This window comes from Oenanthe melanoleuca, chromosome 6, assembly GCF_029582105.1.
Source record: "Oenanthe melanoleuca isolate GR-GAL-2019-014 chromosome 6, OMel1.0, whole genome shotgun sequence".
NCBI classification, from domain to species: Eukaryota; Metazoa; Chordata; class Aves; order Passeriformes; family Muscicapidae; genus Oenanthe; species Oenanthe melanoleuca.
The window spans coordinates 14,589,849-14,616,519 of NC_079340.1; the positions used below are offsets into that span (position 1 = coordinate 14,589,849).

General features: G+C 36.7%; 1 protein-coding gene across 1 annotated transcript in view; it reads right to left on the reverse strand.

Annotated features, from left to right (window-relative positions):
• The window catches only part of ADK (adenosine kinase), a 234,395-nt gene that overhangs the window by 207,321 nt on the left and 403 nt on the right, over window positions 1–26,671 (reverse strand). Inside the window, exons 2-3 of the mRNA XM_056495131.1 lie at window positions 26,372–26,409; window positions 25,925–25,978 (exon numbers count right to left, since the gene is read on the reverse strand). Coding sequence (XP_056351106.1) covers window positions 25,925–25,978; window positions 26,372–26,409 — 92 coding nt within the window. The remainder of the gene's footprint in view (window positions 1–25,924; window positions 25,979–26,371; window positions 26,410–26,671) is intronic.

A 26,671-nucleotide genomic window follows, 5' to 3' on the forward strand; every position in this document is an offset into this window, starting at 1 on the left:
AATCAAAAGTTACAGCAAAGCCACAAAGGGATAGTATAATTTCAAAAATCAATATTTTAAACAGCAGAAAAAAGGCTAATTTCACAGAAGAATTAATGGACTGAAAGGAAAAATAAGAATATTTGACACAAATAAGACAACCCTGAGTTTTCCTCTGATATAAGTAATTTTGACTTTCCCTGTCTGCGTGCACCCTGCCACTACAACACTAACAAGACATGTTTGGTGACATCTTGTGTGAATCTTCATGCACTTAAGAAACTTATAGTCAGCTGTTAGGTTGTAAAGAATTCCACCAGCTCTTTTGCTGAACAATATTTCTAAAAACATCATCTTGCATTAGGAGATGTGCATCAAAGAATTTTCCTCCACACCCAAGAAGGCTGCAATGAAAAATGAAGAAACTTACCTTCTCACCCTTAGGCCTGAAAAAAAATTAATCTATCTTTATGAAGTACAGAAATACATTATGGACTGTGAAATCATAGACTGGCTTATATCAGAAAAAACCTTTAAAGGTCAACTAATTCAAGCCCCCTGCAATAAGCAGGGACATCTTTACCTAGATCAGGTTGCTCAGAGCCCTGTCCAACCTCACCTTGAATGTACTGGAGGATGTGGCCCTTCTCCTGACCCCTTCCAACACGTGTGACTTTCCTGTGCTGAGGACCCCAGAACTGGGTGCAGCACTCCAGGTGAGCTCTCACAAGGGCACAGAATCAGGGCAGAATCTCCTCCCTCCCTTAACCTGCTGGCCATGCTGCTTTTGAGGCAGCCCAGGATGCTGTTGGCTCCCTGGGCTGTGTGCCCACCATAGCTGGTTCATGTTCACTTTTCCATCTGCTCTGACCCCAGATCCTCCTTGGCAGGGCTGCTCTCAGCCCCTTCACACCCACCCCAGCCTGTATTGACCTGTATTGCTCTGACCCACATGCAGGACCCTGCTTGCATTGGGCCTTGTTGAAGCTCATCAGGCTCTCATGGACCCACTTCTTGACACAGAAAATCCCACGTGGATCCCCACACACCAGCAAAGGTGAATTTCTTTGTCTGGAAAGCCACTGAAACAAAACACTTGTGCATAACTACCTAGTAATTTTCTGTCTCACAGTTACCACTAATTTGATAATATTTTCTTCACAAACCAATTCTTAAGAAAAGATTGGGAAAAATGGAGAAAAGAAATGTCTAGAAACAATATGGACAGCTGAATAATAACGCTTCAACACAAATACTTGGTAATGCTTGCTGTAGTTCACAGTCCTTTCCTCTAGTCTCAAATACTCGTAATTAAGTTTTTGAACTGACTGGATGTGACCATAACTATGTTGTTACATAAAATCAAGCAGAGGAACACGAGGCACTTCAGCTGTTTTAAGCAGCCTTGGTCACAATTATACACTGCTTTATTATTGAGAACACTTGGGTATATTACACTAATGTTGGTGTGGCTAAAATGCTTGCAAAACCACATTTGCTCTTATGCCTAAGATGGCCAGTGCTTGCCACACTACAGCTGTAGTATCCAATTCAAACACAGCTCAAATGCAGTTTTTGGTAGCCTTGTGAGATAATCCACAGGGAGTATTATTGAGTAGAGAGCTTAAAGATAGTCTCACTACCTACAGATGGTGGGTCACTCCCCTGTAACCGTGAATATGCCACTCTGTTCACAGCCAAAGTCAAACATTTTCTAGCAGAAACTTCTTAGCTGTGGCATAGGAGGCATGTCTCCAGTTGTGCAAGACTATTTCCCTCTCCAATGTTCATTCATTAATTCTGCAAAAATAGGAAAAGTATAAAAGCCTCCCTTTCTGACATTAGAGATTACAAAAAGAGACACTGAAAAAACAAACATATTTATCTTCTCTCTAGGTAGGAATGACTGAAGGTTTTCTGCAACAGAGCCATTATTTGTATCAAGACCATATACAAATCAGAAGCAAAGGAAACATATCAAAACACAAGTTGAACCAATATAACTTACATTTTCTCACTTTAAAGTAAGAAATTGAAATGAAATTTCAACCAAGGTGAATTAAGACCAGCAATTAAACCAATTTTATATATTCTATTTAAATCCTTCAAAATCTAGGCTTTTAAAAATATGTTCTTAACAGGTTATAATAAAAGTCACAGTCAAATAATAAATTTAAAATCAGAGTCTTCAGTTCTAATAAGTAGTTTGATATCATGGTGAACTCTAATTTGTTTGCTTTTCCTAGTGAGTAGGAACAAAGCAGCTTTGAATCACAAACAATGCCCTGCAGTCAGTAAAACTCATGAGGTATTAATTTACAGTTTCATCTGTGATCAGTTAAACTGTATGTAAAATCTTAAACATCTTTAAAAATCACCACAAATAGCTCAATAAGATATTTTTTCAACAGTGCTTTAAAAAAAAACATACATTATTAACTACTATTGTAAAAACAGAGCCAAATGAAAGTTGCATTTAAAGCCTGCATTCTAGTAACTACACAATAGTGAAAGATGCTATACTTCAATAATATCTAAGAAGTTGATAGAGAGGTAACCAGTCTTCAAAAATTACTTTACTGAGTTTCAACTCATACAAGAATAATAAAAAAAGCAAAAGTAGTATTAAAAATTTAAAAACCCAATTATCAGAAAGAAGTATGTGTGTGTGTACATATATAGAACCCACTGTACGTATATGTGCATATATTTAGATCACAAGTCAAACATTTGAAAAAAAAAAGAATTGTGTGAAAATTAAAGAAGTTACACAGAAGACCAGAAACCAGTCTTCCACGAGATTCTTCAATTTTGCTGTATACAGAAACCTGTACAATTTTCACTCTCTCTCTTTTCATTCATAGGCACATATCCCATCTTCCAGAGTGTATGATACTCTATGCACAAGGACATCTTGTGATTTCAGAATCACCTTCTGTTCCATATTGTGCTCTGAACAGTACTACATAAAAACTAGTGGTGATCATATTGTCAAAGACCACTGGCATGGAGACACCTGCTTGTTATCAAGACTGAAGAATTTAAGACAATCATACTGCTGACAGCTACTGTCACCTTAGTGAAGAAGGCAGTAAGAGCCTGTATAAATGTGGATGGTCAGTTTTACTGTAAAACAAGGCAAATTACTTCACATCACTTGCAGAGATAATGAGGAGGCACATCCACACTGAAAATACTCCCTAAAGTAAACCCTCATGTGTCATATACAATCATAATGTTGTTACTAGACATGATATTAACTAATGCATTTGTTAACGTAATTTGTAGAAAAAACAAGTATATCCACAAAATATCGCTGGACAAAGATACATCCTGAAGACATGAAGTATTTAATATCCAGTGAAGTTTTAAAGACCTTTTCTCACCTCCTTTTTCAGTTTTAGCTGCAACAACAGAAAAATCAGACTTGGCTGGCAAAGATTATTAAGCTAAATCAAGCCTGTACAAACTGAAGAGCTCTAAAAGGTTGACCTGAAAAATCTGGAAAAAATGAACTGAAGCTGCTGTTCATCTGAACACATGATCATTTTAATATGCTTTAAACTTTTAGGACAGGAAAATGCAGCCACAATGGCAATGACAATCAAGGCATCACAAACCTCAAACTAATATTTTAGAAGACAAATAACTCTATTTTCCCAAGCCCTTAATGTAAACCATCCCGATTTAAGAATTTAATGCATGCATATTATCAGTAGAAATCTTAAATGTGGATAAACCACAACCTTATATAGCAAAAGAAAGTAAGTCCTGGTCATGACTTTTTTTTGTTCCTGAACAGGCAGAATCACAAAAAAAGTATTTCTTCAAATCCTTTTCTTTGCAAACATGCATGTTATCCATAACAGCAGGCCTGAGGATAGCAATCATTATCCATGCGTTCTCTCATTCCTGTTTTCAAGTAACAGTTTCCAAAATATTTTTCCCAACCTAACTGTCCTCCTGCTTTTTTCTACAGCAAAGATACACAGGAACTTAACATACTGTCCTCTGAGCAAGAAAATTTAACTTTGGTTATTATTCAATTTAATTCCTACCTAGTATTTTATTAAATACCTATTCAACTCACTCACTCCCCTTCAACTATTTGAGAGGCACAGAGGTGTTTAAGTGATCTCATCTGCAGACCTTGTTTTGTTAGCTGGGCTGTCTCTTCTGTTTGGAAGAATTTGCTATTTGTCTGGTTAATGTCTTTATTTGTGAGCCCCCTTGGAAACCATATTAGTTCTGTGCAGCTTTTTACTGTTCAAGGTAACTGCACCCTGCAACTCAAACTTTTAGAGAGTCTCCAGGTGGCAGATTTCAGTCATTGCTAGGCCCTGCACAAGGAGAGGGAAATGAGAGCAAGCACACATGTCTGCCTCATTAATAAGGGCAGCAGATAGGTCAAACTCCTATGAAGAGTTATATATGGATAAAGCCTTTAAAAGTCTGAGCAGAATTTACACATTTAATTTGTAGTTGATCATTTCAATAACATTAGAAGTGAGGCAAGTGCCTGTATTAGATAATTAGGTATAACATTCAGAACAAGCACCATGATCTGCTTAAATCTATTATATTATCAGTGGTTTCAGCTCATAACAATAATCTGTTCACAAAGAACTAGTTTCAGTTATACTACCCTCAGGAAAAATTAAATCTTCTGTACCACATTATTGATAAGAAAGTATTTATGTACACTGTTTGGCCTAGTGACTTCCTGCACTTCCCCCTACTTAAATGCACCAATTTTTTGGTTAATACAGTAAATCTGTTGTATTAAATCTGAACCTGATTAATGATGCACTGTATCAAGCTAAGTAGAATTCAATTAGTGTATAATTGATTAGTGTGTAATTGGAGCAGAGCTCTAGATTTACCAACATTAATTAGAATGGCTTATTACAGATAATTTATGTTATCATAATATAAAACAGAAGTACTTGGTTTATCAAGTAAGCTTAACTTAAGATCAGGTGGACATCCTCAGATTAGAGAGCATACAAACTAATGCCTATGGAGCTCTTCAAGACACATAAATCATAACAAGCTAAGTCTTTTAAAGAAAGTTAAATTGCTGATTAACCTTTTACCCTGGATTTCCTAAGCAATTAGACTGTTCATACTAATTTACTATAATAGACCATTCTAACAGAAGAAGGTACATCTACAAACCTGCTACAATTAAACATCAAATCCCTTCAGCCAGTACACAGTATTGCCAGACTGAGAACAGAAGGATGATTATTACTCTCAAAAATTAAAAAGAAATAAAAATCCACCCCAAAAACCCCAAAACACCTTTAAGGTTGAAGTGTACAAAGCATATGCATTTATTAAAGCAGCAGAGGGAAATAAGCAGCAGCAACTCAGCTACCAGACCTCATCCATATTTGCTTTAAACTCCTTTGGATGGTAACTCCAGTCTAGACAGAGGGAAGAAGTGCAAATTCCCCTGAGTACACTGCCACAGTAATTATGTTCATTATCTTGCATGCTAACAACAAAGATATAATAATCTACCAGTGAATAATTCATACATTGTCAGGTCCCTCTATGATGTTTATTACTAATGGCACTACTCACAATGCAAGTTAGAATGCAATTTTTCAAAATATGCATTTACTATATAAACAAAATCTTGAAGTAATTTTTACCTTCTTGGCCATGTCCTTCTTCATTTTTTTCCCACCTATGTTCTCAAATTCTGTACTGGTCTCTCCAAAATATTTTTATAAACTAACAAGTAATCTAATTACACACATTTACTCACACAGGTTAGCACCAGTGCTGCTCTCTGCATATACAAGGTATTAAGACTATAGTGAAACACAACAGGAATAACCATAATTGATCAAAATGTTCTGGTTTAGTTTTTGCACACTTAGGAAAATCCAATCTCGCTAAACAAACACAAAATCAGTTTTCTGTTGAAGATAACAATGAATTAGCCCATGTTAAAAACATGCCTTTGGCAAAATCAAACACCAAAATGTTGCAACTGATATGAAGTTAATTCAATGCATATGCATCACCAGTACCCTTCAGCACGAAGAAAATATTTAGCAGAAATAGTTGGTTCTCAGACTCCCCTTGCACATTTCCACAGCCTTTAACAGAGGATGCCAAGTATCCCAGCCCTAGAAAACCTCTGGCTTCAGTAAGGCACAGCACTAACTATGGCACAGGCCCCCTGTAACAAAGGGCACCTCCACAAACCTGGGTCTGTGCTTGGCAGCATTAAGAATCTAAGACAAAAAAAAAGGTTGGTACTAACACATTCAAACTCAGGTGTACAAAAAACATTTAAAGTGTAAGAGCATTCTGTGGATCAGAGGTCACAACTTACAGGAATGAATGAATGAATGAACAAACGAATGAATGTGCTTCTTGCCATTAATTAAGTAATCCAAGGTAACAGAATTAACTGCCTCAAGTGGTTAAAAATTTTCTATAAAATGAGAGTATTTGCCAATGTCACCTACACTTGGTAATCTGCTATTTAAGTTGCTTGAAGACTGTTATACTCCAAGTTTGTGCAATTTCACTTTGTTTGATACAAAAGACAGTGTATATTTCCACATGGCCCAACTGTATTTGCTGGCTCCACAAACTAGCCGCAGGACTGACACTTTACCCAGAATATTACCACCAGTTCTAATGGTTTAGAAAGAAAAAAGAGTTCAAATTTTACTTTCACACACCTCCCCCAGCTGTTGCTTCTCGGGGTAATTTCAGTATCTGACACCTTTTCGAATTTTCCCTTATATTTAACTTCCTAATTTTCCTAATCAGCATCTTCTGAATCTAATACGCTAGCATATCATTCTCACTTATTACACAGGAAAAGTGTTTTATTTTGAAGGTTTTATTAAACAGACATAACCAAATCTTACCAATCAAATCTTCAAAGCATACTAAAAAAGGAAAAGAAATAAATGCAATTGTTAAAAATGTGACGGTATGTGGAAACACATTTTAACAAGAACTCTAGAAATATTCAGGTATGTTTGATTTTTAATAAGTTACAATGAAATTATTCCCTGAACAAACTGTGATAGCCCTCTTATTTCTTTCCCAGCACTACTGTCACTCCATTATCTACTTTATTATACAAGTACTCATGCTCCAGTTGGTCTCTAAATAAATCATCCTCATGTAAGTAAGAGAAACTAGTTCCATTCTTAAATTATGAAATTTAGATCAATTTTCTGGCACTTTAAATCAATGTAACTAATGGTCCAATTTCAAATCAATTTGATGCATGTAATTTACAATAAGCATGCACATCCTTCCTCTGAAAGGCTAACAAATGAATTTTACAACGACCACACCATGACTATGATAGGAATTCAAACAAGTTAAGAACACTCAGCTATAAAGTTTAAGGGGAAAAAAAAAACCCAAACAAAGCAATAAGAAGACACAAGCCTCTACCTCCAAACCTTTGAAACTTAGCACACGGGCAGCACATAAAAGGTCAAAGTGCTGCTTTCACCACAGTGATCCAAATGTACTGTCTGTACTATCCAGCCTCTCTCATCCACAGAAGTAGGTCATTTTTTTCATGCTTGGCCTATTGACAGTTTGAGATACACTGGTACTTTTTCCAGAAGTTTAAGAATAGAACTGATTTCTCTCTCACACACACTCACCAGTGATACAATAAGAATACTCACCAGAAATTCCACTTCACTGAGAACTCAAGATCTGGTAGACATCGAAAAAACCCAAAACTATGACAGGCTGAGGAACAGTCATCAAAAACACTCAAATCCTGTACATTAGAGAATCAGGCCTCTGTCTAGATGCTCAAGTCTTACCTCAAAACCAAAGTCACAAAACCAATCCCAAAGAAACAGCTTAATAGTCTATCAGTTCAAGAAAACTGAAAATGATTTAACAGGCTTCAGAGCAAATAACAAGAAAATGAAAAGTAAACCTCAGAGAGGACAGTAGATGCATCATCTATCAACTTCCTCCTCTCTTCTCTCAAATTCAAACCATTTTCTCTCATTTATGTCAAGAGTCAGAGAGTGTCAACTCCCAAACAATGCTGCTTATTTCACACACTACCTGGGTGGTACAAAAGCACAACTATTCTATGTCTTTCTTTTGCCACTCCCCACAATTTTTGTATGTTCTATCGCTATTTAATATCTGTGAAATTTGTTTTACTTAATTGATTTTTCAAGCAGCAATTACTCTGAAATCTTAGTATTGCAAATGAAATTAAAAATAGAAATGATACCAGAAAATCCTGCAGTGATGGTAAAGTCTCTATTAAAACAGTTTGTACTTAGCCTAAATGTAGAACTTAAATTGAACTGCAAAAAGAGGAACAGCCAACTATTACAACTACAAATTCAGTTCCTGAAGAGCAAACTTTTTATAAAATCTTAACAGTATGAAAACATCCCTAAGATAACAAACAAGCATAATTAACAGCCAGTACACACATTCCAGTCCAGTCCTGATTTCTGTCTTGCCTTGAAATCCAGCACTGGTTGTTATTCTTTTCCAAGAGTGTGAACTCTTCACCACGTCTTCACTTACTTATTCTTCAAATAAGATAAAAGCTTCAAATGCATTAACAGCTATGAGCACAGCAGCTGTAGCCCCACATTTGAAAGGTTTAACAATGCCAACATAAGCATGCAGATAGCTTGTGGACAGTACTGCATTGCCCCAAATAGTCCTAGATCTAAAATTCATTTCAAGCTCCTATATGTGGAGCCATACAATTAGCTGGCTTTAGGGGTAGCCATACATTGTATGTGCATTTCAGAGCAGCTGTCAGACTAGCTCTTGCCTGCTCCTAGAACCTGAGCTCACAGCAGCTGAGGAAGATAAGGCATGCTCCTGGAACATTCTTTTTTGTTTTGTCCAGAAAGAATTCAGTTTATGTGCTCACAAGCACTCTACAATGAGAAGTCAAGTGAAATAGGTGGGGACAGATGAAAAAATTAGTTCAGAAGAAGAGGAAATCCAAACTAGATGCTAATGTCAAGGCACCTACAGAACACATTAGTCCAGCCTGTCCAGACATCTCCCAGATTAGCTAAAGGTCTTTTCCTCAAAGGCTAATCCCTGCTGTGTTTTTAGGATTACACTTAACATCCATCTTCCCAATTGGTATTCCTGTATGTAATTCCAGTGAGCCAGCTTAATTAAGCACCCTTCATTTATATATTAACACTGACTTAGACAACCTACGGTCTACTTAAAGAAACAAAAGTGGCATTCCAAGTCTGATTTCCAGAGCTGTAGTAACCTATAGGTAGCATTATACATCAGACATTCACCATACTTCCTCTCATCTCCCAAAACCAGCCATAAACTCACCTTTCCACTGCAAAGTACACAGAGGAGGTAAGGTTATAGCAGAGTATCTGCCCCCAAGGTATGGTACTTGGTGCAAATCACTTCCACTCTGTCAGCATCAGAAAGGATTGGGCTAGCACAGCCTTCCATCCTTGAAGACTAAGCCTATACTGTCTCTTTCCAAACCCATATTTGCATGATGAAAGGAAGAAAAAGCAAGTCCAAATGAATTCTGCTTTCTGCTCAGAGAAATTGAAACATCAAGCACAATTTGGAAAGTAGTAAACATGTACATCTTGGCAAACAGAAATTTGCATATTAAGGTATAATATGCTAAATATACTAATTGTAGATTGTTTAGATACACATATAACACTTGCAAACAATTTTTCAAGACAAACACTAGTTGAAGTCTGCACTTAATTCAATCAAATGTTCTTCATTAGGATCAAAGTTCATCCAATTCAACAAAGTTGTTTTAAATAACGCCAAGTACTCAGAGACAAGTAATGACGTAATCTGAGAAATTTCCCTGCTCTGTTCCCTCTCATTACATCTTCAGGTGTTTAATGCAAAATTTAACACCTGCATATGTCCTTTCCTACCTCGGTTTATTGAGGACTTCACAAGGACAAATAATTCATTTCATTAATTGTCAACACACTTCTTGCAGGATTTTCATTCCTTCATCCAACCAGCTTACCAATTTCAGCATGTTTCATCTTAGATCAGTTTGCATGCCTTAAACTTCCAGACTGGTTTGATCTTGGTTAGCTTCTCTTTTTATATTAGAAACAACTCTCCAACAGTCTGCATTTTCTCCCTATCAAGGCTGTTGTCAAGTCTGGGACAACATCTCTAAAGCTGAAGTTTTTATGGCAGAGGAGGCAAGCTGTTCCTGGGAGAACGCCAAGATTTCCACCCTCCTCTTTTACTTGTGCATGTGTCTCCATACAGTGAAAGACAGAGCTCTCCCAGACAGGACCAATCACAACAGAACTGAAACAGGACAACTACAGCAATTCCATCTTACAGAAAAGTGGAACAAGGTAACAAATTAAAGCCAGCTTACAGATTTAACACAAGTAGTATATGGATAACAGATGAAGAAGAAACCGGGATATATTACCAAAAAAATCAGAGGAGAAGTACATAAGGCCAGTTTTCACCCTCCTTAAAATGCATCTATTAAGGACTCTTACCCTTGCAAGATAGAGCATTTGAATAGTATCCCAAGATGCAAAAGATGACACAGGGCACTAAGGTGCAACTCTGAGTTCTAACTGCTTTTACATAAGAGACTGGAAAAAAAGAAATGACAGTTAATAAATGGGTAACTGGAAAAAAAGTTGGAGAAGGGACTTCTAATAATCACAAAAATCCATGAATTTACACTACAAAGATATTGGACCCAAAAACATATGGCCTGGACAGACAGTATCTTAAAAAATTGTCTTTATTTATTAAATGAAGCTGGATGCTCTCAAACAATATCTGTTTTACAAAATCTATCCCAACTACTGTACATTATAAATTTAAAAAAAGACATATGTTACTACTACATCTTTATGTTGAACACCCTATCTATATTCACAATCACACTGACTAAAACATGAGTTTGTGATGTGTTACTTCATCACACTCAGAAAATGAATCTCTAGTAATAAGAATTTAAGTGAGGCAGACCTATGACACACTGAACATGAGAACTCCATGTGGGAATGTACCTAGGATTTCATATTCCTTCAAACAAGGGTTCATTCTGCTTCATTATTTCATACAGAAGCTGGACAGTACAGCAGCAGTCACATAATAGAACATAATGACTCTTCCACTTGCAAACCAAATAATCAAGGAGAAAAACCCTGAAAAACTAAAACTAGAGTTGCATACCTAGCTACAATGATTCAGAAATTTCATTCCAGTTTGGCATTGACATTTTTTTGTATGGCCTGGTCATTTTTGAGCCTACAGTAAAACAAAAAGAATTTGAAAAAACCTAGAGAGGTGAATAATGTCATTTCCCCCCCCACTGTTAAGTAACATTATTTTATAGTGACCTACAAAAAAATGTGATATAAAGCATGACCAATGAAATCATAAAATACATTAATCAAATTCCTTTAACACCTCACCGAGAGATGACATTGTCCAATAAACATCCACAGAAGACTTCTGATTTTCAATTACAAGAACACAGATTCTTGCTGGTATTTGATCTTGCAGATGATCTTGATTTGTCCCAGGAAGAGGGACACAAAGAAGAATGCAAAGGCAATTTTCCCATTTTTTCTTTCTGAAACACATCATCTTCAGGTACTCAGGAGATGAAGAAAGAAAAATATATAACACTAAAAGAATTCATCCAGCTTACAGGGCTGTGTAAATGGAATAAGATTATTATTCAAGATTTTCACTTACTTTTAAGCATTTTAGGTCCTTTTCTATGCTAAGCAATTTTTTTAAAAAAGCCAACTGGAAATTAAAAAAAAAACAAAACAAAACAGGATCTAGGTGCTCATTTGCTTGTGTCAAGTGGGAAGAGTTACATATTCTACTAAACTATTTAAACATAACAAAGGGGATTTTCAACTAGAATAACATCTCTCCTCAACCCTCAATGCAAGAGGAATGGGTCCATTATTCGTAATCCTTTTAGATAATGTCCTAGACATACTTAGGCTAATGCTTTGCATGTCTTTTCAACTTCTACCACCTACAACATTTCCCTGCTTCAAGTAAGTACAACCTTCAGCCCAATAGACACTCCAAGTATACGATCAATACCACTGTCATAAAAAACTTTCACATGAAGCTCCAAAGTATGTTGATCAGCTCCCTGTGAACTCCTGCATTTCAGCTTCCAGCAGGCATACACCACATCTTCTCTTGCACCCCTTCTGGCCCCAAGAATTTCCATTTACACCAAACAGTATTGCAGCATGTCCCTAAACCTCTGAATTTTTTCCCAGACTTCTCTCAGAAATAGTCTGTCAACACTTCAAGCCAGCTCCTCACAGTTTAATTCCATCCTGCCTTATCCCAACCCTGTTACTGATCAGAGCTCTAGGAAGAAAATTACCTTCTCTTTGGGAATTTAAGATACATAGCATTACCTCACGTAGACTTACTGTTACCTCAGAAGCTTAAGTTGCCATTGATTATGTCTGTGCTAGACAGGGCTAATATCTACAACAGCAAGTAAAGTTGACAGAGTAAAAGAGTTGATGGGTTGAGACAGAAAGGAGAAAAATTAATATAAAACATATGCAATAATTGCACCAGAAAAAGAAGATTGAAATCTATGCCTGTTAAAACAGACTTTGGGACAGGTTGTCTGATAACAAAAAGAAGTTTTAAAAAAGGGGGAAAAAAAAAGCTAGCTACTCTCATATTAGAGAATTCAAGTAATAACATGAAAATTAGAACTCCAGGACAGATGTAGCTTAAACAAACTAAGGTCTTTCAGGTGCAGATGGAACAAGCACACAGTTTCTGATTTCAGCAAGTAATGAACACATCCAAGAAGCAGCCTCTTAATGTATCTGCTGTAGGTAAAACTGCTTCTAAAAAAAGCCTGGTTTCTTAACAATGCATATTCCATATTTGCTATACCATCAGTCTTATTTCTCTGCCAAGTTCTTGAAGCCCTTCACAGTACCTTCTCCCCCTCATTCTTCTCCCCACCTCCTCCAGCCCAGCTGCTTGGCTGGTGAAAAGGGAGAACCTGCTTTTTTGTGGTTCCCTGCATTGAGGCTGACTGGGCAGTACCCATAGGCAGGCTGTTCCAGTCCATCAGGCATGACCCTGCTGCAAAAAAAAAAAAAAGCCTGCGTTCCACCCCCTTTCCCTACATGCAACTCTCCTATTTATCAAGCCCTTAACTTGCTTGAGACTTTCAATAACTTCTTATCCTACACATTTTCTCTTCCCTGTCAAACAGGGTTCTGATACTGCCCACTGAGCTCAAGAGTTACTGGAGACAGACACAGTATCTCAACTGGTAAAAGAGGCAGGCTATAAATACACATGAAGGTGTCTTGCCAAATCTCAATTTCTTCTGAAGTCAGGACTGACAACAGCAATAGTTTTCTCAGGTTCTAGGGTTCTTTCTTACTTCCCCTTCCTCTCTTCTCCCAGGCCTCTTAAAAAAATTTACTCCAATTGCTCCAGATAGATCGAAATTTGTGAATGAAGATGGAAGGGAAAGAAAGAGCAAGCATAAAAACCCCCATTTTAAAACCATCTTATAAGAAAATTGGAGTATGTTTTCAATTGTTCATAGCATATTCAAGGATGAATTTCAAAAATTTCTACAGCCCATTTTAACACTCAGATCTCTAGCTTATCAAACTGCAATCTTTAAAAGAAAGCACACCTTTTCAAGCACTTATTTACTTCTTGAAATGCAAATTTGTAAGAAAAATTCATTTTCTCCACCCTCAAAAAAAACATGAAGGGCTTTCAAAAGCTGATTTACCTTCTCATTTCTACAAGGTAATGCAGTATATTTGCATAAAACAGTCAAAACTTTTTTTTTTTTGTAATGTAATAGGTAGCTAACTATGTAACCCCTGCCGTTTTAAAAGACAGTCCCCTCGTTAGGAAACCGTTCAAAGTGACAATTTCAGTAACTCAGCATCTCTTTCTGGATAATTAGATGTATTATGAATATGCAGATTTCACACAGCTGATTGGCTCAAATGTATCCCATTCCTCAAGAACATCACCTTCCCTGCAAACAACTGCACTAGCAAAGGCAGGCTGTCATCCAAACTTGTATTAAACATTCATCTGCAAAGCTCAGATACAGATCACACCAGACAGAATTACATTTGCCCAGCCTTCAGGAAGGCAAGGGTTGTGGATGACTATTTTGCTACTGGTACTGTGACCTCTATACATAGGACTTTCTTGCAGCAGATCTTCAGAAAATCATCGAGGGGGATAGGGGTGGAGATTCCATGCCATTCACATTATCACAGAGAGAGTTAAATAACATAACAATAGCACCATCCAGTGGCAGTATCTTCCCTTTGAGATATCATCACTCATAACATTTAGTGTGAAGCCACTGAAGCAACTGTAAAACAGGTAAGTAGGGTACTTCCACTTCTCATCACAGTTTTTTGAGCAGCCCTCATCCCAAGAATATAGGGATCTTGGTAAGAAAAGCTGTACTAGCCAAAAGTTTGAAGAGAGCAACTGCACGTACAAATAACTGGGGGGAAAAATACTGAACGAAGTAACAAGTATAAGACTATGCAACTTGCAAACATTGCAACATCTGCAATTCAAGTTTATTCCAATACTGAAACCTTCTCATATACCCAATGAAAGTTAAAATTACTTTTACCATAACTAGGCTGCTTCTTACTGCTTTTTAGGCAAAAATTATTCAGTGTCTTCTTAGTATACCCTTTAAAATTAAAGACAAAGACAACCCTGGCCGTTTCCACCAAAAAATAGACTTGAACAATTGCACCCTGTATATTTTACACCTCCTTGTTCTTCCCTCTAGTTTTTTTATTCATATTAATTTAAGATTTTCCCTTCTATTTACTCATTTGATGTCTTATTTCCTCAGAAAAACAAGTATTTTATCTTTTCAGTACCAGAGTGGTAATGTTTACTCATGGTAAGTACCTGTGGCAGAGCCAAAAGAAATCCCATAACACAATAAAGGGGAAAAAGGCTGTTGTATAGTAATTACCAACTGCAATAACCAGAGCAACAGAAATAAAGGAAATATTGGTTTAAAAGATACATGCAGGGAGTTTTTCTCAGGGTAGACAGTAAATAAACAATCACAAAGTTTAAGAGTTCAGTGTCCAGCCCTTGACACAAGCACATCCTTCCTTATAGGAAGGATTCCCATAAAATATATCAACCACTAACACATGCATTTGGACAATTATGATGGAATTATTTCCTTTTCATTGTTAAGTGGGATATTTACACTGCAAAGTTTTAACAAAGCTGCTGTTTATTTCTAAATGTTGTCATAGCTGCTGCTGGAATTCTAACCCAAAATTTTTTTCTTAGAATTAAATAAATCTGTGCAGGACTGTGTCAACACATGTGAATTGGTAGGTTTATTCACTGATGTATACAGACTGATACATCACTGTTGCTGAGTGCTAGAAATGTTAGCTCAAGAGATCACCTACTTTTAGAAAAATTCTTTTAAGTTATTTCAGAAGTTTTTCACCAAATTGTAAGATAACTTGTCACTACAGCTTAAAATCACAGTGTTAACTGCTGGAGTTGAGAGACTGTTTAAATAGAAAATTTCAACTTAAACCACCCAACATATTTTGCTAATACTGAATTTCCTGAAATATTTTTTTTTAATATAGTGGAAGACTGTGATTCTACCTCCCTGTCTTTGATAGTCCAATAATGCACCTGCAGACATCCCACTGAACTAAATCGAGGAATAGCAAGATAGGAGAACATAGGCGTATTCAGGATTTTTTATACAGCTATTAGAAATAAGTAATTGAAATTAAGTAATGCCATTATATTGCTACTGTCTGTAGCTCTCTTGTTACTCCCCTCACAACCAGAACCAGTGACATCAGTTAAACAGACAAGATCAGGCCAAGACTGACATACTGGGTGCAGGGAGTTTATGTCCATCACCTCCCACACACCCTGCACTTGCCTGTATAATGTCTGTGTGTTTCAGCTGCTCAGCAGAGACACTGGCATCTGCAGCTGCAACTGCACCAGCTGACTCAGGGGACCAGAAGGTACCACTGAATCCCTTGCAGCAGCTGCACTCCATCTGTGATCACTGGTTTGGGGACAGAAGCTGCAGTGTGTCAGTTGCTGTTTCCGCTTCTTGTAAACAAGGTCACCTGATCATACAGCCACAACAGCATCAGTGCAGGAGACCCCCTTCAGAATAAGCAGATGGCTCCATGACTCAGGCACACAGCTTCTCAATGTGCAGAAAGTTTCCCACGCAATTTAGAGCCAGCTACATTCCCTGTTTGCTTTGGCCACAAATCCATAAAATTACAATCTTATCTGGTACAAAGGTTCAAGAATAAATCAATTTAGATGTCTGGGAGACGATTACACTATACAATGATTATTGAGCTATATAAGTATGTAGATCAGATGATATTTCCTGGCAAGTCTTCAATGTTATTCATGAGCAGTAGAAAAGCAAAACAAACTTACCTCCCTGCAAACGCAGAACTGCACATCCATACCGGACACATATACTCAAGACTGCTAAGCAGGGGCTTCCAGATGCCCTGATTAAATCAGAGGGTCAACTTCAGGTGACCTCTTCCACCACTACTACTTTCAAACACTACTTAGAACCATTGCCCTTTTATCCCCATCACAATTTCTATGCATTCTTTAATCCCTCCAACTCGCTCTTCACTGTTATGGGTAACAGTTCTCTGTTCCATCCCACAAGCAAACTCTTCAGTGAGAATGAAGCAGGACACCATTACAAATTGTGTAGTAAGACTGCACTGTCTCCACATGACATCTTAGTATTTTCAAAGAGGAGGCCAGACAAATATCTGCCAGGTATGACAAAGATGCATCTCTAGCTGGATTGGGGGATTGAAACTAAATGCTCTCTTGAGGTCTCTTTCTACAATTCTATGAAAGGAAATGCAATTAATGGGCAGCTACTAAATTATTTTCACACAAGCCATTTAATCTGCTCTGATAGATGACTACCTTTAAAATAGCAGATTTCACTATTCTGAGCACTAATTGGTACTCTTGGGGCTAAGCTTAACTCAGAAAAGACCGAATGGGCAATAGAGACTTATCTATTCTCTCAGTTGCTAACAAATGATACAGCTTGTTTTATGCTTTATTTGTGGTGCTTATATCTCTAAATGAGGATACTTTTAGAGCCAAATTAGCAAAGAGAGTGATACTGCATTAACTGCTTTGGAAATGGAATATCTGATGTGATTCTGCCATTTTGATAATAGGGTAACAAGCAGGACATCACTGGAAATTCTCTAGAAAGTAAATTCTAAAGAGTTTCACTAAAAAAAAAAAAACCAACAAAAAGAAAAACAAACAAAAACAAACAAAACAAAACAAAAAAAAAAACCCAAAAAAAACAAAGAAAAAAAAAAAAACCAGAAAAAAAAAAAACTTTAAATGAGAAAATTGAACTCCCAGCACAGGAAAAATTTATACCATGTTATTCATTGCACCCAAATGTTAGAACAACAGGACTATGCTACAGTAAAGCTCATTACCTGATTATTTAGGAAAAATGCTGGCATTATATTCTAAATCTCTCATGGAATTATGGAAAAACAGTACACAATAAGTACATATACTTTACTAATTTAAAAAGAGCAGGCAAACACAAGTGCCACCAAGAAGTAAGACCTATTCTTAAAATCCTAAGAGTTCACAAAAGCCTGAAGCTCTTCAAAAACCAAATTAAGTGTGTCTACATCTGAAAATTCAGTTCAAGCATATCTTCTGTTACAGTAATTTTTTTTTTCACTAAAATGCATAAATATTGGAAGTTTAAATTGTCCATTTACTCTCAGGATTTTAATTATGAAATAAAAAATGAGTATTTTTATTCTTTTTGGAATTGGTCAGGTTTTAGATAATCATACCAGCAACATGTTAAAAACCAGAACAAAACCAAAATTGAGTTCAGACAAGAGATGATTACACTCCTATTCTGGGTTTTGCAATTTTGCCTAACCAGTTAACATAGCAATCTGAACATGAAAGTTGTTTGTGGTGTGCATTACAAAAAACCCCGCACAAACCCCACCTTGCTCAGGTGTATTTCATCTCAAGCTCAAACTGCACGCACATGAAATACACATTTCTTACCTCCACTGCTTTTAAAGACCCTCAATGAAAGCGGTAAGCCCCCTCACCTCAAGCTTAGAAGTGCATAAGCAGAAAGGTAACAGTGCACTGTCAAGTCCTTTCAAGCAGTTGAAAGCTTTTTCCACCTTTTACAACAGGGTTCAAAGAGCTGCCACCAAGGTGGCTGCGGCTCTGAGCGGCCCCTGGCTGGCGGCGCACCCGGCACCGACCGCACCCTCTGCGGGGCTTTCAAACAGCGCCTCCGCTCCAACAGCTCTGATGTCACTCATTAAAATCAGAACAAAATCGGAATTACAACAGGATCTGCCAACAGAAGATTCCCTGAAGGTTCTCCTTCACACACAGTATACTTAAGGCAAGAAAGTTAATGTAATTCCATAAAATGGATTTAAAATTCCATGTTAAATTCTCACTGTTTCAGAATATGCAGTTCTCACAGTGTAACTTGCAGCTTGAAGTTAAATAATTACTCTGACAGCTAAAACCATCCCACAGCAATCTTTAATACATTCTCTAAGAGACACTAAGATAATATATCTTCTAGGCTATTAAAAGGTCCAATTAATAATTTCTAAATTTTAGAAAAATCTCAAGTTTTGTACTACATTGCACAACACAAAAATTAATACTCTCAAGATAGATCTTGCCCAATTCTAAATTGCGCAATAAAGATGCAGAAACCTTAGTTACCTTAGCTAAAAAGCAGCAACCCCAAGAGATTTTGCATGTTCTGTAGCACAAGACTATATCCTGTTCTAACAGTGCACCTCATTCTCCATTGGAAAGAAACCACCACAGTGACAGAAATATGCAGCAGTATGGAAAAAAAAAAAATCATTCTGCACATTCAAAACTCTGTCTTCAAATACATCTGTTGCACATAGTCCTGACACTACAGCATTAGAACCAAACCTCATCAATATCAGGAGTCAGTGCAGTTGAAACATTAACATCATTTTTTAACGAGTTGTAAAAACACAAAAAGTGCCAAGAGAAGTCACGAGGAGAGTCTCCTTCTTCTGGACAATCCTGTCTTACTGACTGCCAAACTGCATTTCTTGGAAATGAATGCCAGGAGGACAGGAGGGTGCAGCCATCCTGTGCTGTCTGTGAAGCCTTTGCTATGAACTCTAGGTGAGAGGCAAACTGAAGAGATTTACAGGAGTTCAGATTACGTGAACCTTCTGAGTCTGAGAGTTCAGCTCAGGCCTGTGGGTTCTCTGCTTGGTCTCTGCAGAGGGTGAACTCATGAACAGGCAGCAAAAGGGAAAATGTTATTTCCTTGCTTTAAAGCATGTATGTCTAGTAGATACTGAGGAACAGTAATCACTGTCAGGAATATGTCAGGAATATTATCAGGAAGAAAAAGAGAGTAACCTGGCCTTATTATCTCACTACACAGAAGAACCAAATAGGTGGCCCATGTCAGTCCGCCTACTCCTGCACAAATTGTCAAAGTAAGAAATAGTAACAAGAGATCAATTTAACTCAATAACCACCACAGTGAGAGTTCCTGTAAGCAATGAAATTTGAGCTGGAATTACCATTTGGAATATTACAAAACATCTTGCCCTTGAAGGATCTTTTGATATCTCTTCTGTACCACCTATGATATGGCTGTGGTAATTAAAGCAGATGACACAAGGAGACCTCTATTGAAGGTAAGAGAAGAAAAATTAACATATGAGATTAAGAGTAAAACTATACAAGAACAGCGAATCTGACACTAGGAACTCATAAGCAAATAAAGTTCCAATCCTTTAGCAGCTGTTTTTACACCTCGTATGTCACATAGATAAAATACTTTGGATTCTCCACTGGCTTTCATATCTATCCTTCTCTTTCCCCTCCAGCACTCCTCCTTCCCACTATTATGGAAGTGGTGTATCACACAACAGCCTCAGATAAGCATCTCAGGCTACAAAACCAAGCTCCCCAGAAGAATATAAACCTTGTTCTTAACTGCCAGCCATAGCTACTATCAGAAGTTTTATTTTATTTTACATCAAATAAGCACTGTGCAATATAAGAATGAATTGACACTGATTTCCAGGAGCTGTTTAACAATAGAAACTATTCTAATAGAGGCTTTAAAGCCACATAGCAAAGTTGGGCTTTAATGTACTATATACACAAAAGAACATGAAGAGAAGCAGGAGGCTCAATTAAAACACCATACTAATACATAAGCACAGTTCAAAAATACTGATGCAATCTGCTTACAACCTTGTACAAGCATTGTGTAGATTACTTATTAAATATCTCCAACAGCAGGATGCAAAATGAAATTATACACTAAAATTAACTTGAAATTTTTTATTTTCAATTTAAGCATATGTAAAGACTGCTTCATGAAAGAAGTTAAAAGTATTTCTGCTATAACTTAGAACCTTAACTTTCAGAAATTTTATGCAGGACTGCCTGTTACTGAGAATTTCATGAGCTGATTTCTATACTACTAATTTGCATTTGCACTGTAATTCAAAATAATTGCACGAAGGGTGGACATGCAGAAAAATGAAGGAAAAAATACACAGAGAGAAAATATTTAATAGAAATTCTGTAGCTAACCATAAATCACTCTTTTTGTACATCTGACTCAAGCTTTTATGTGTGTGCATATATATCACACAGAAGTGATAAAAGAATTCTGGAGAAATCAAACTGCAATTTAAAGTAGTTTCTACAGAGGGAGCCAACAACTCAAGGAACTGGATAAAGAAAACATTCCAGATCAGCACTGAGCTCTTCCCAACCATCAAGTTCATTCCTTACATTTACAAATAGTTTCTCAAATATCCACAGCACAATAAGCAGATTCTTACTCTACTGAATTCCCAAGTACTTAATGGAAGTTTAATTAAAGAAGTGCTTAATTACATGTCATGGAACAATCAGAGTCAATATGAACAGAATATTATTTGCTTTGGGAGAAAGTGGCAATTTAAGAGACTAGTCATTCTAAATCACAATTTTTTCATTAAAAAAAAGAAGCTTAAGAGTTTTCCGCTGTAAAAATTCTAAAAAAAAAAAGATTTTGTAAAATTGAGTATCAATTGCACAGCAAAGATTTTTATTGAAATTTTCAGACAAAACTCTACACCAGGATACAGGTCAAAATTATACTTAATCTTTAAAAAAAAAACCCAAAACAGAGGAAGAAATCTAAAATAAAGTCATGTAAAGGTGGGTGCTGGCAAGTTTTTCATTAATCTGGGCACTTTGTTATAACTGCCACAAGAGTTTCTCACTTTAAGTCATTGCCAAATCATATTTCATAAAATATATTAATCCACTCAAATGTAATTACAAGTGAGGTATATTATATCAAGTAACTCAACAGCTGTGACAGATTCATATATCACCTCATCCATACAAATCACCTATATTGTCAGCATATGCTGAGAAGGCCAACAAAAAACTTAAAGCTTTATATTTCTCATATTTTACACTCTCTTTCCCCTGCTTCCACAAAAAATTTTCTACCCTCTTTTTTAGCTTTAGGGGGAAAGAGGATGGATAAAAACCAAAGGTATTTTAGAGAGACTTAAGTCCAACAGGACAAACCCTAAAGCCAGCACATAGGGAAGGATTTCTGTGAGTGTTAGCAAAGACAAACCACCCCCTCTAGTGGCACAGAACACTCGGCTGTTCCCAAAAGCTGCATCCCTTTGGTGACCCACAGTTCATGTCTCTCTCCCTGCAAGCTGAACTATCAATGACACACGGCTGCTCTCCAGCTGTGCTTGGGCTCGAGTGCCTTAGCTTTTGTATTGACTGTGACAGACAGTGACTAACATGGTGTAGTCCCCTGCCCCTAACACAAGGAAACTGCTCTTCAACATTCCCATGACATGGTTCTAATCCCTTTGACATCCTCTCTAACATATCCAGACTACCTCTAAACCCCTGCTGTAGATTTCTCTACTTTCCCAAGCATCAGAGGCCTCCTGCAATCCCCAAACAGCCTTATTATGACTCCAAGATTGACCCTTCCACTTAGATATCTATCTATATTACCTAAGCAAAACCAGAAAATATACACACACCACCTCCTGCCAGATGTTACAGGTAAATCAAAACTCCATCACTCACCCAAACAGCTGATCTCAAATTTAAGAGTCCCTCTCTCTGTTGTTCAGTATCACTATGGAAAATAGCAAGTGTGCAGGTAAGAATGAAATCCCCCTCAGCTAACTTGAGCAACACATCTGCTCTCTCCCTTCTGACCAACGTATCAAAAACTGACTGAAGAGAAAGAAAGCTGATATTTATCTTCCTCCTCACTCCATGGTCTTGATCTCTGGAAAAAGAAAGCTTACAAAATCAGAAATACAAAGAAGATGCTGCATTTATTAATCTCTCCTTCAACTAACTTTCAAAAGTGCCCCATCACAGCCAAAACTGCTTAAACAAAACAGTTTATAAAACTGTTCAACCAGCAGACAGTCAAAGCTGCACTAAAACAAGTCAGCTGAAGCATTGCTTACAGTTTCAGTGGTACTACTGAATTCCAAACAATGCTTTTAAAACTCACAATGACTATATTTTCATCACTTATATTCATACAAGTCAAGCCACCAAGATTTGGCTAACAGCCCCTAGTTTAATAAAAGAAAATATTAGTAAAAAACCCCAACTCCTCTGTCAATACTTACTCTACACATTGAAGATGGACTCTGTATTAAAGTATTCCTACTTTAATACCAAGATAACTTAGATCACACCCCATTGCTTGCTGCACCTAGCCTGAATTTATTCTCCTAAAAACCTTTTAATGTGGAACCATAATAAAAAAAAAAAAAAAAAATCAGCCTAGGCAGTAGCATATACAAGTCTACACTTGGCTAATATGATCTTCAGTTAAAGCCATTCAGTCCAATTCTGAGAATTAAAAATAGAAACAACTCTTGTAAAAGGACCATACAAAGGGTCAAAAGAAGTATTTGTTTGTCTTAGAGTTTATATTTTTTATTGTTCTCAGGAAGAGCAAAAATATATGCTACATTAAGGCCTCACCAATCTTATTACACCTGAGTTTCCCTAACAGCCCTGCAGGACTCAGAGTTGAAGGGGATTAGTTGGGTTAGGGAAGGTGGGAAACATCTTCAGGACATCCTTTGAGCCACAAATGCATGCTTCCCTTGTAAAACACCAATGCTAACTGAAGATACCACCATTCCCCTCCCTTTGTTATTCCTACTGCAGACTTGCCACTGAAAACAAGTGTACTGCTCATATGATTCCCTACAACATGGATATGGCTTGACTTGATCACCAGTGCTGATGGCTCTAACTAATCTGCTGATTTTACATGGAAACAGGTTGAGCTGTAGGACAGTACCCTACACCCTTCACGAAGTACATTCAGAAGCTGATTGGGGCAGGGAAGGAGTAGATGTTTCCAGCTAAGTTCTGAAAAAAATGTATATATGCACAAACTTAACAGCTTTAGTGCTAATAAATTCCTGTTACACAAAAGAATACACAAAATAAAAAGAAAAATTTGAAGGCAGCTACAGCTGAAATTGAAAGCAGGCAAAAAAAAAAAAAAAAAAAAAAAGGTGATCTTTCATATCTTAGCACTTAAAATAGAAGTTAAGCACAGTGCCATGCCTGTAAACCAATGCCAGTCTTAGTGGCTGTGCTTATCTCTCTAGATAACTAAGACTCAAGGACTAAAGGATAAAGTCAAGTCAGGGTAGCAAGCTCAATTACCTTTGGAGATAAGGAATTCATTACTCAACAAAATTTATATTTTTATGAACAACAGCTATACAGAAGTATCTCTGAGAAAATGAAGGACATCTGACAGTCAGATAAATCACCATGATGGATTTTAGATTAAGAATGCCTAAAGAAGTCTTCTTTACTTCTAGGAAAGACAATATGAAAACTGCTGACATTTCAAAGACTGAAAGATAAATTATTTTAAGTAGGAGGATTTTGGCACTGAACAGTAATATGTAGAAAGTAACTTTGTATTTGACTTAAAACATTACAACAGGGTCAGGAGAATACCTTAATTATAAGGGCACTGTACCTAAGAATAAGTTTACAACCACATCAGCAACAATTACCCTAGAGGTAAGTTGTCTTGCATGTTTCCTGGAACTGGCATTTCTTTTAAATAGGGAAGTCTACTTAAACATCAGAAAAGGTTAATTAAGCATCTAACAACTCATCCATAAGTTAAATCAGAGAATTTAGCTTAAAGGACTGAAAGTGCTCCGAAGTTCAATGTGCAATGTGTTGTGTTCACATGGTGCAAGGAGAAGAGTACACAGCATTAGAAAAGTTCCAAAGGTCTCCCCTGAAAACAACATGACACTGACCTACAAGAGTTTGCCCCTGGTCAAGTATCCAGTGACATTCAAGATGACAAGAGGAGTGGCAAAAGCATGTTCAACCTCTTTCATTATACCGAACAACATATCAATCATCTCAGGAGCTACTGCAGTGTGTACAACAAAACACCAAAGAAGGGTTTCTGTTGCAGCTGATCCATGTAAATCTTGACTTTTACTGAATTTTCTATATTGAACAATATTTAAGAACTACTTTAATAAAATTAGTTCAACCCTCCATTTAAGAAGTGATTATGCTGTAAACATACCAGTAACAAACATGCAATTAATTAATATTAAATGTACCTAAAATAAAAAGCTGAAAGATGACTTTACTTCTAACGAACTATCTCACATCAAAAGGTTCGGTTTAATCAGTATCTCTTGAACAAATAAAGCATGTGTACACAGTACAACTTGTACTGTCCAAAATACAGACCTGCATGTGATTTACCTTGTGTTTAACCCCTCTGCATACCAGTACTTTAAACACTTCTAGTTCATAGCATCCAAAATGGGTTAATGCATTAATCATAGCTATGCTGTCCATAAGTGTGCTCTCCATAAAACCAAGCTTATCTACTCATCAAAGGCAACTGCTGTTGCCTGTCTTTTGCCTGGAGCTCCAACAGTTTTAATGTCACAGGTACATTACCATGATGTAGTAACTTAAATTAAATATCTTTTTCCATCCTCTGAAAGAACATGGGACATTTGGTTAGTAATTCAATCACTAAGGCTTTTGGAATTTTTTTTTTTCCAGAGGAATTAAATCCTTGTTACCAGAATACATTTCTTCTGCTTGAAATCTGTGATGTTACTAAAAAGATCCCAACTTTTAACATGGGAAAACTTGACAGCTATAGATGTGAATTTCATCTGAAACAGGTACATTATCTTACACAAGGATAAACTGCCTAATTCTTCTGGGTATATAATGAAATAAAGGAAATTAACACTAATGTAATAATGGAAACAGTAATGTGCAAGAGTCTGAAATTTAAAATAATAAGGAAAAAAAGGGGTGTTCTTTTTCTATCTAAGCATGCAGATGAACACAAAATGGACCAAATTCCCCACTATCGCTACCCTGAAAACAAGAAATGTGAAAGTCATCTTACAAATCTGTATCTAATTTAGAAATTAACATAGACATTTAGAATGAACATTTAAATGGGGTATTTAAATTGCATTAGAACCAACTGCAGTTAATGAAATAATTTTTTAAAGAAATTAGAAAAAAAATATTTAAAAATCACTTTTTGCAACAATTAGTCTTCAGACAAACTTTGCAAGGCACAGCAGACAATACTAAAGAGCAAAAGCTAACATTTCTGCTTCAGGTATTCAACAATAAGACATGTATATACATTAAAAAGTATATAGGTAACATGCATGTATATCACCACAAAAAAGCTTACAATTCTTTGTGCTTCTCCTCTGCCAAAATTTGGTCATTTGGCTTCAGCCCATACCTTGGGGGGAAAAAAAAAGAAAGAACACAAAAGAGTTACTCGCATGAGAATATGGCCATAAAATGCAGTTATATAGCTTCAAATTATTAAACCATGCATTTGTCAATTCAGATACCTCAGGCATTGCAAAGACAGTCACAAAACTTTCTAAAGACTTATCACATGTTTATCAAACTTAACATCACACAAAATTTTGCTTTATATCATGGCTTCAAACTCTACTGGATACTTTGGCTATCTACCAAAAATCACTACACCTCATACCATGAACCATAAATTGGACTTATAATTTGAATCTGAGAAAACATGAAAGGGAGGATTACAGACAACAGAAACACTAAATGTGGCTGTAATGTTTCTCCCTGTACTAAGTAAAACTATTAAAATAAATACCAAAATAATTTGTAGAAAAAATACACTTTAACCACAGGCTATTTAGGAAAACTTCTGCAGTCCATACAAGCAACTTCTGATAAAAGTGAGTGCTTGAGAGAAAGAAACTTTCTTTGCTAGCTTAACCTAATAGTTGACTTAACAGAATAGGTTGCCAACACTGCCTGATCAGAGGGAAACAAGAATGCAGTCTGTGCCAGGGCAGCCTACTGCCAGCCATGATGCAGCCTGCACTGTCACTCACGGTGGAAAACCTTTAAGGAGTGACCTCACTTTTGTTCTGCCTCACAGCAAAATCTT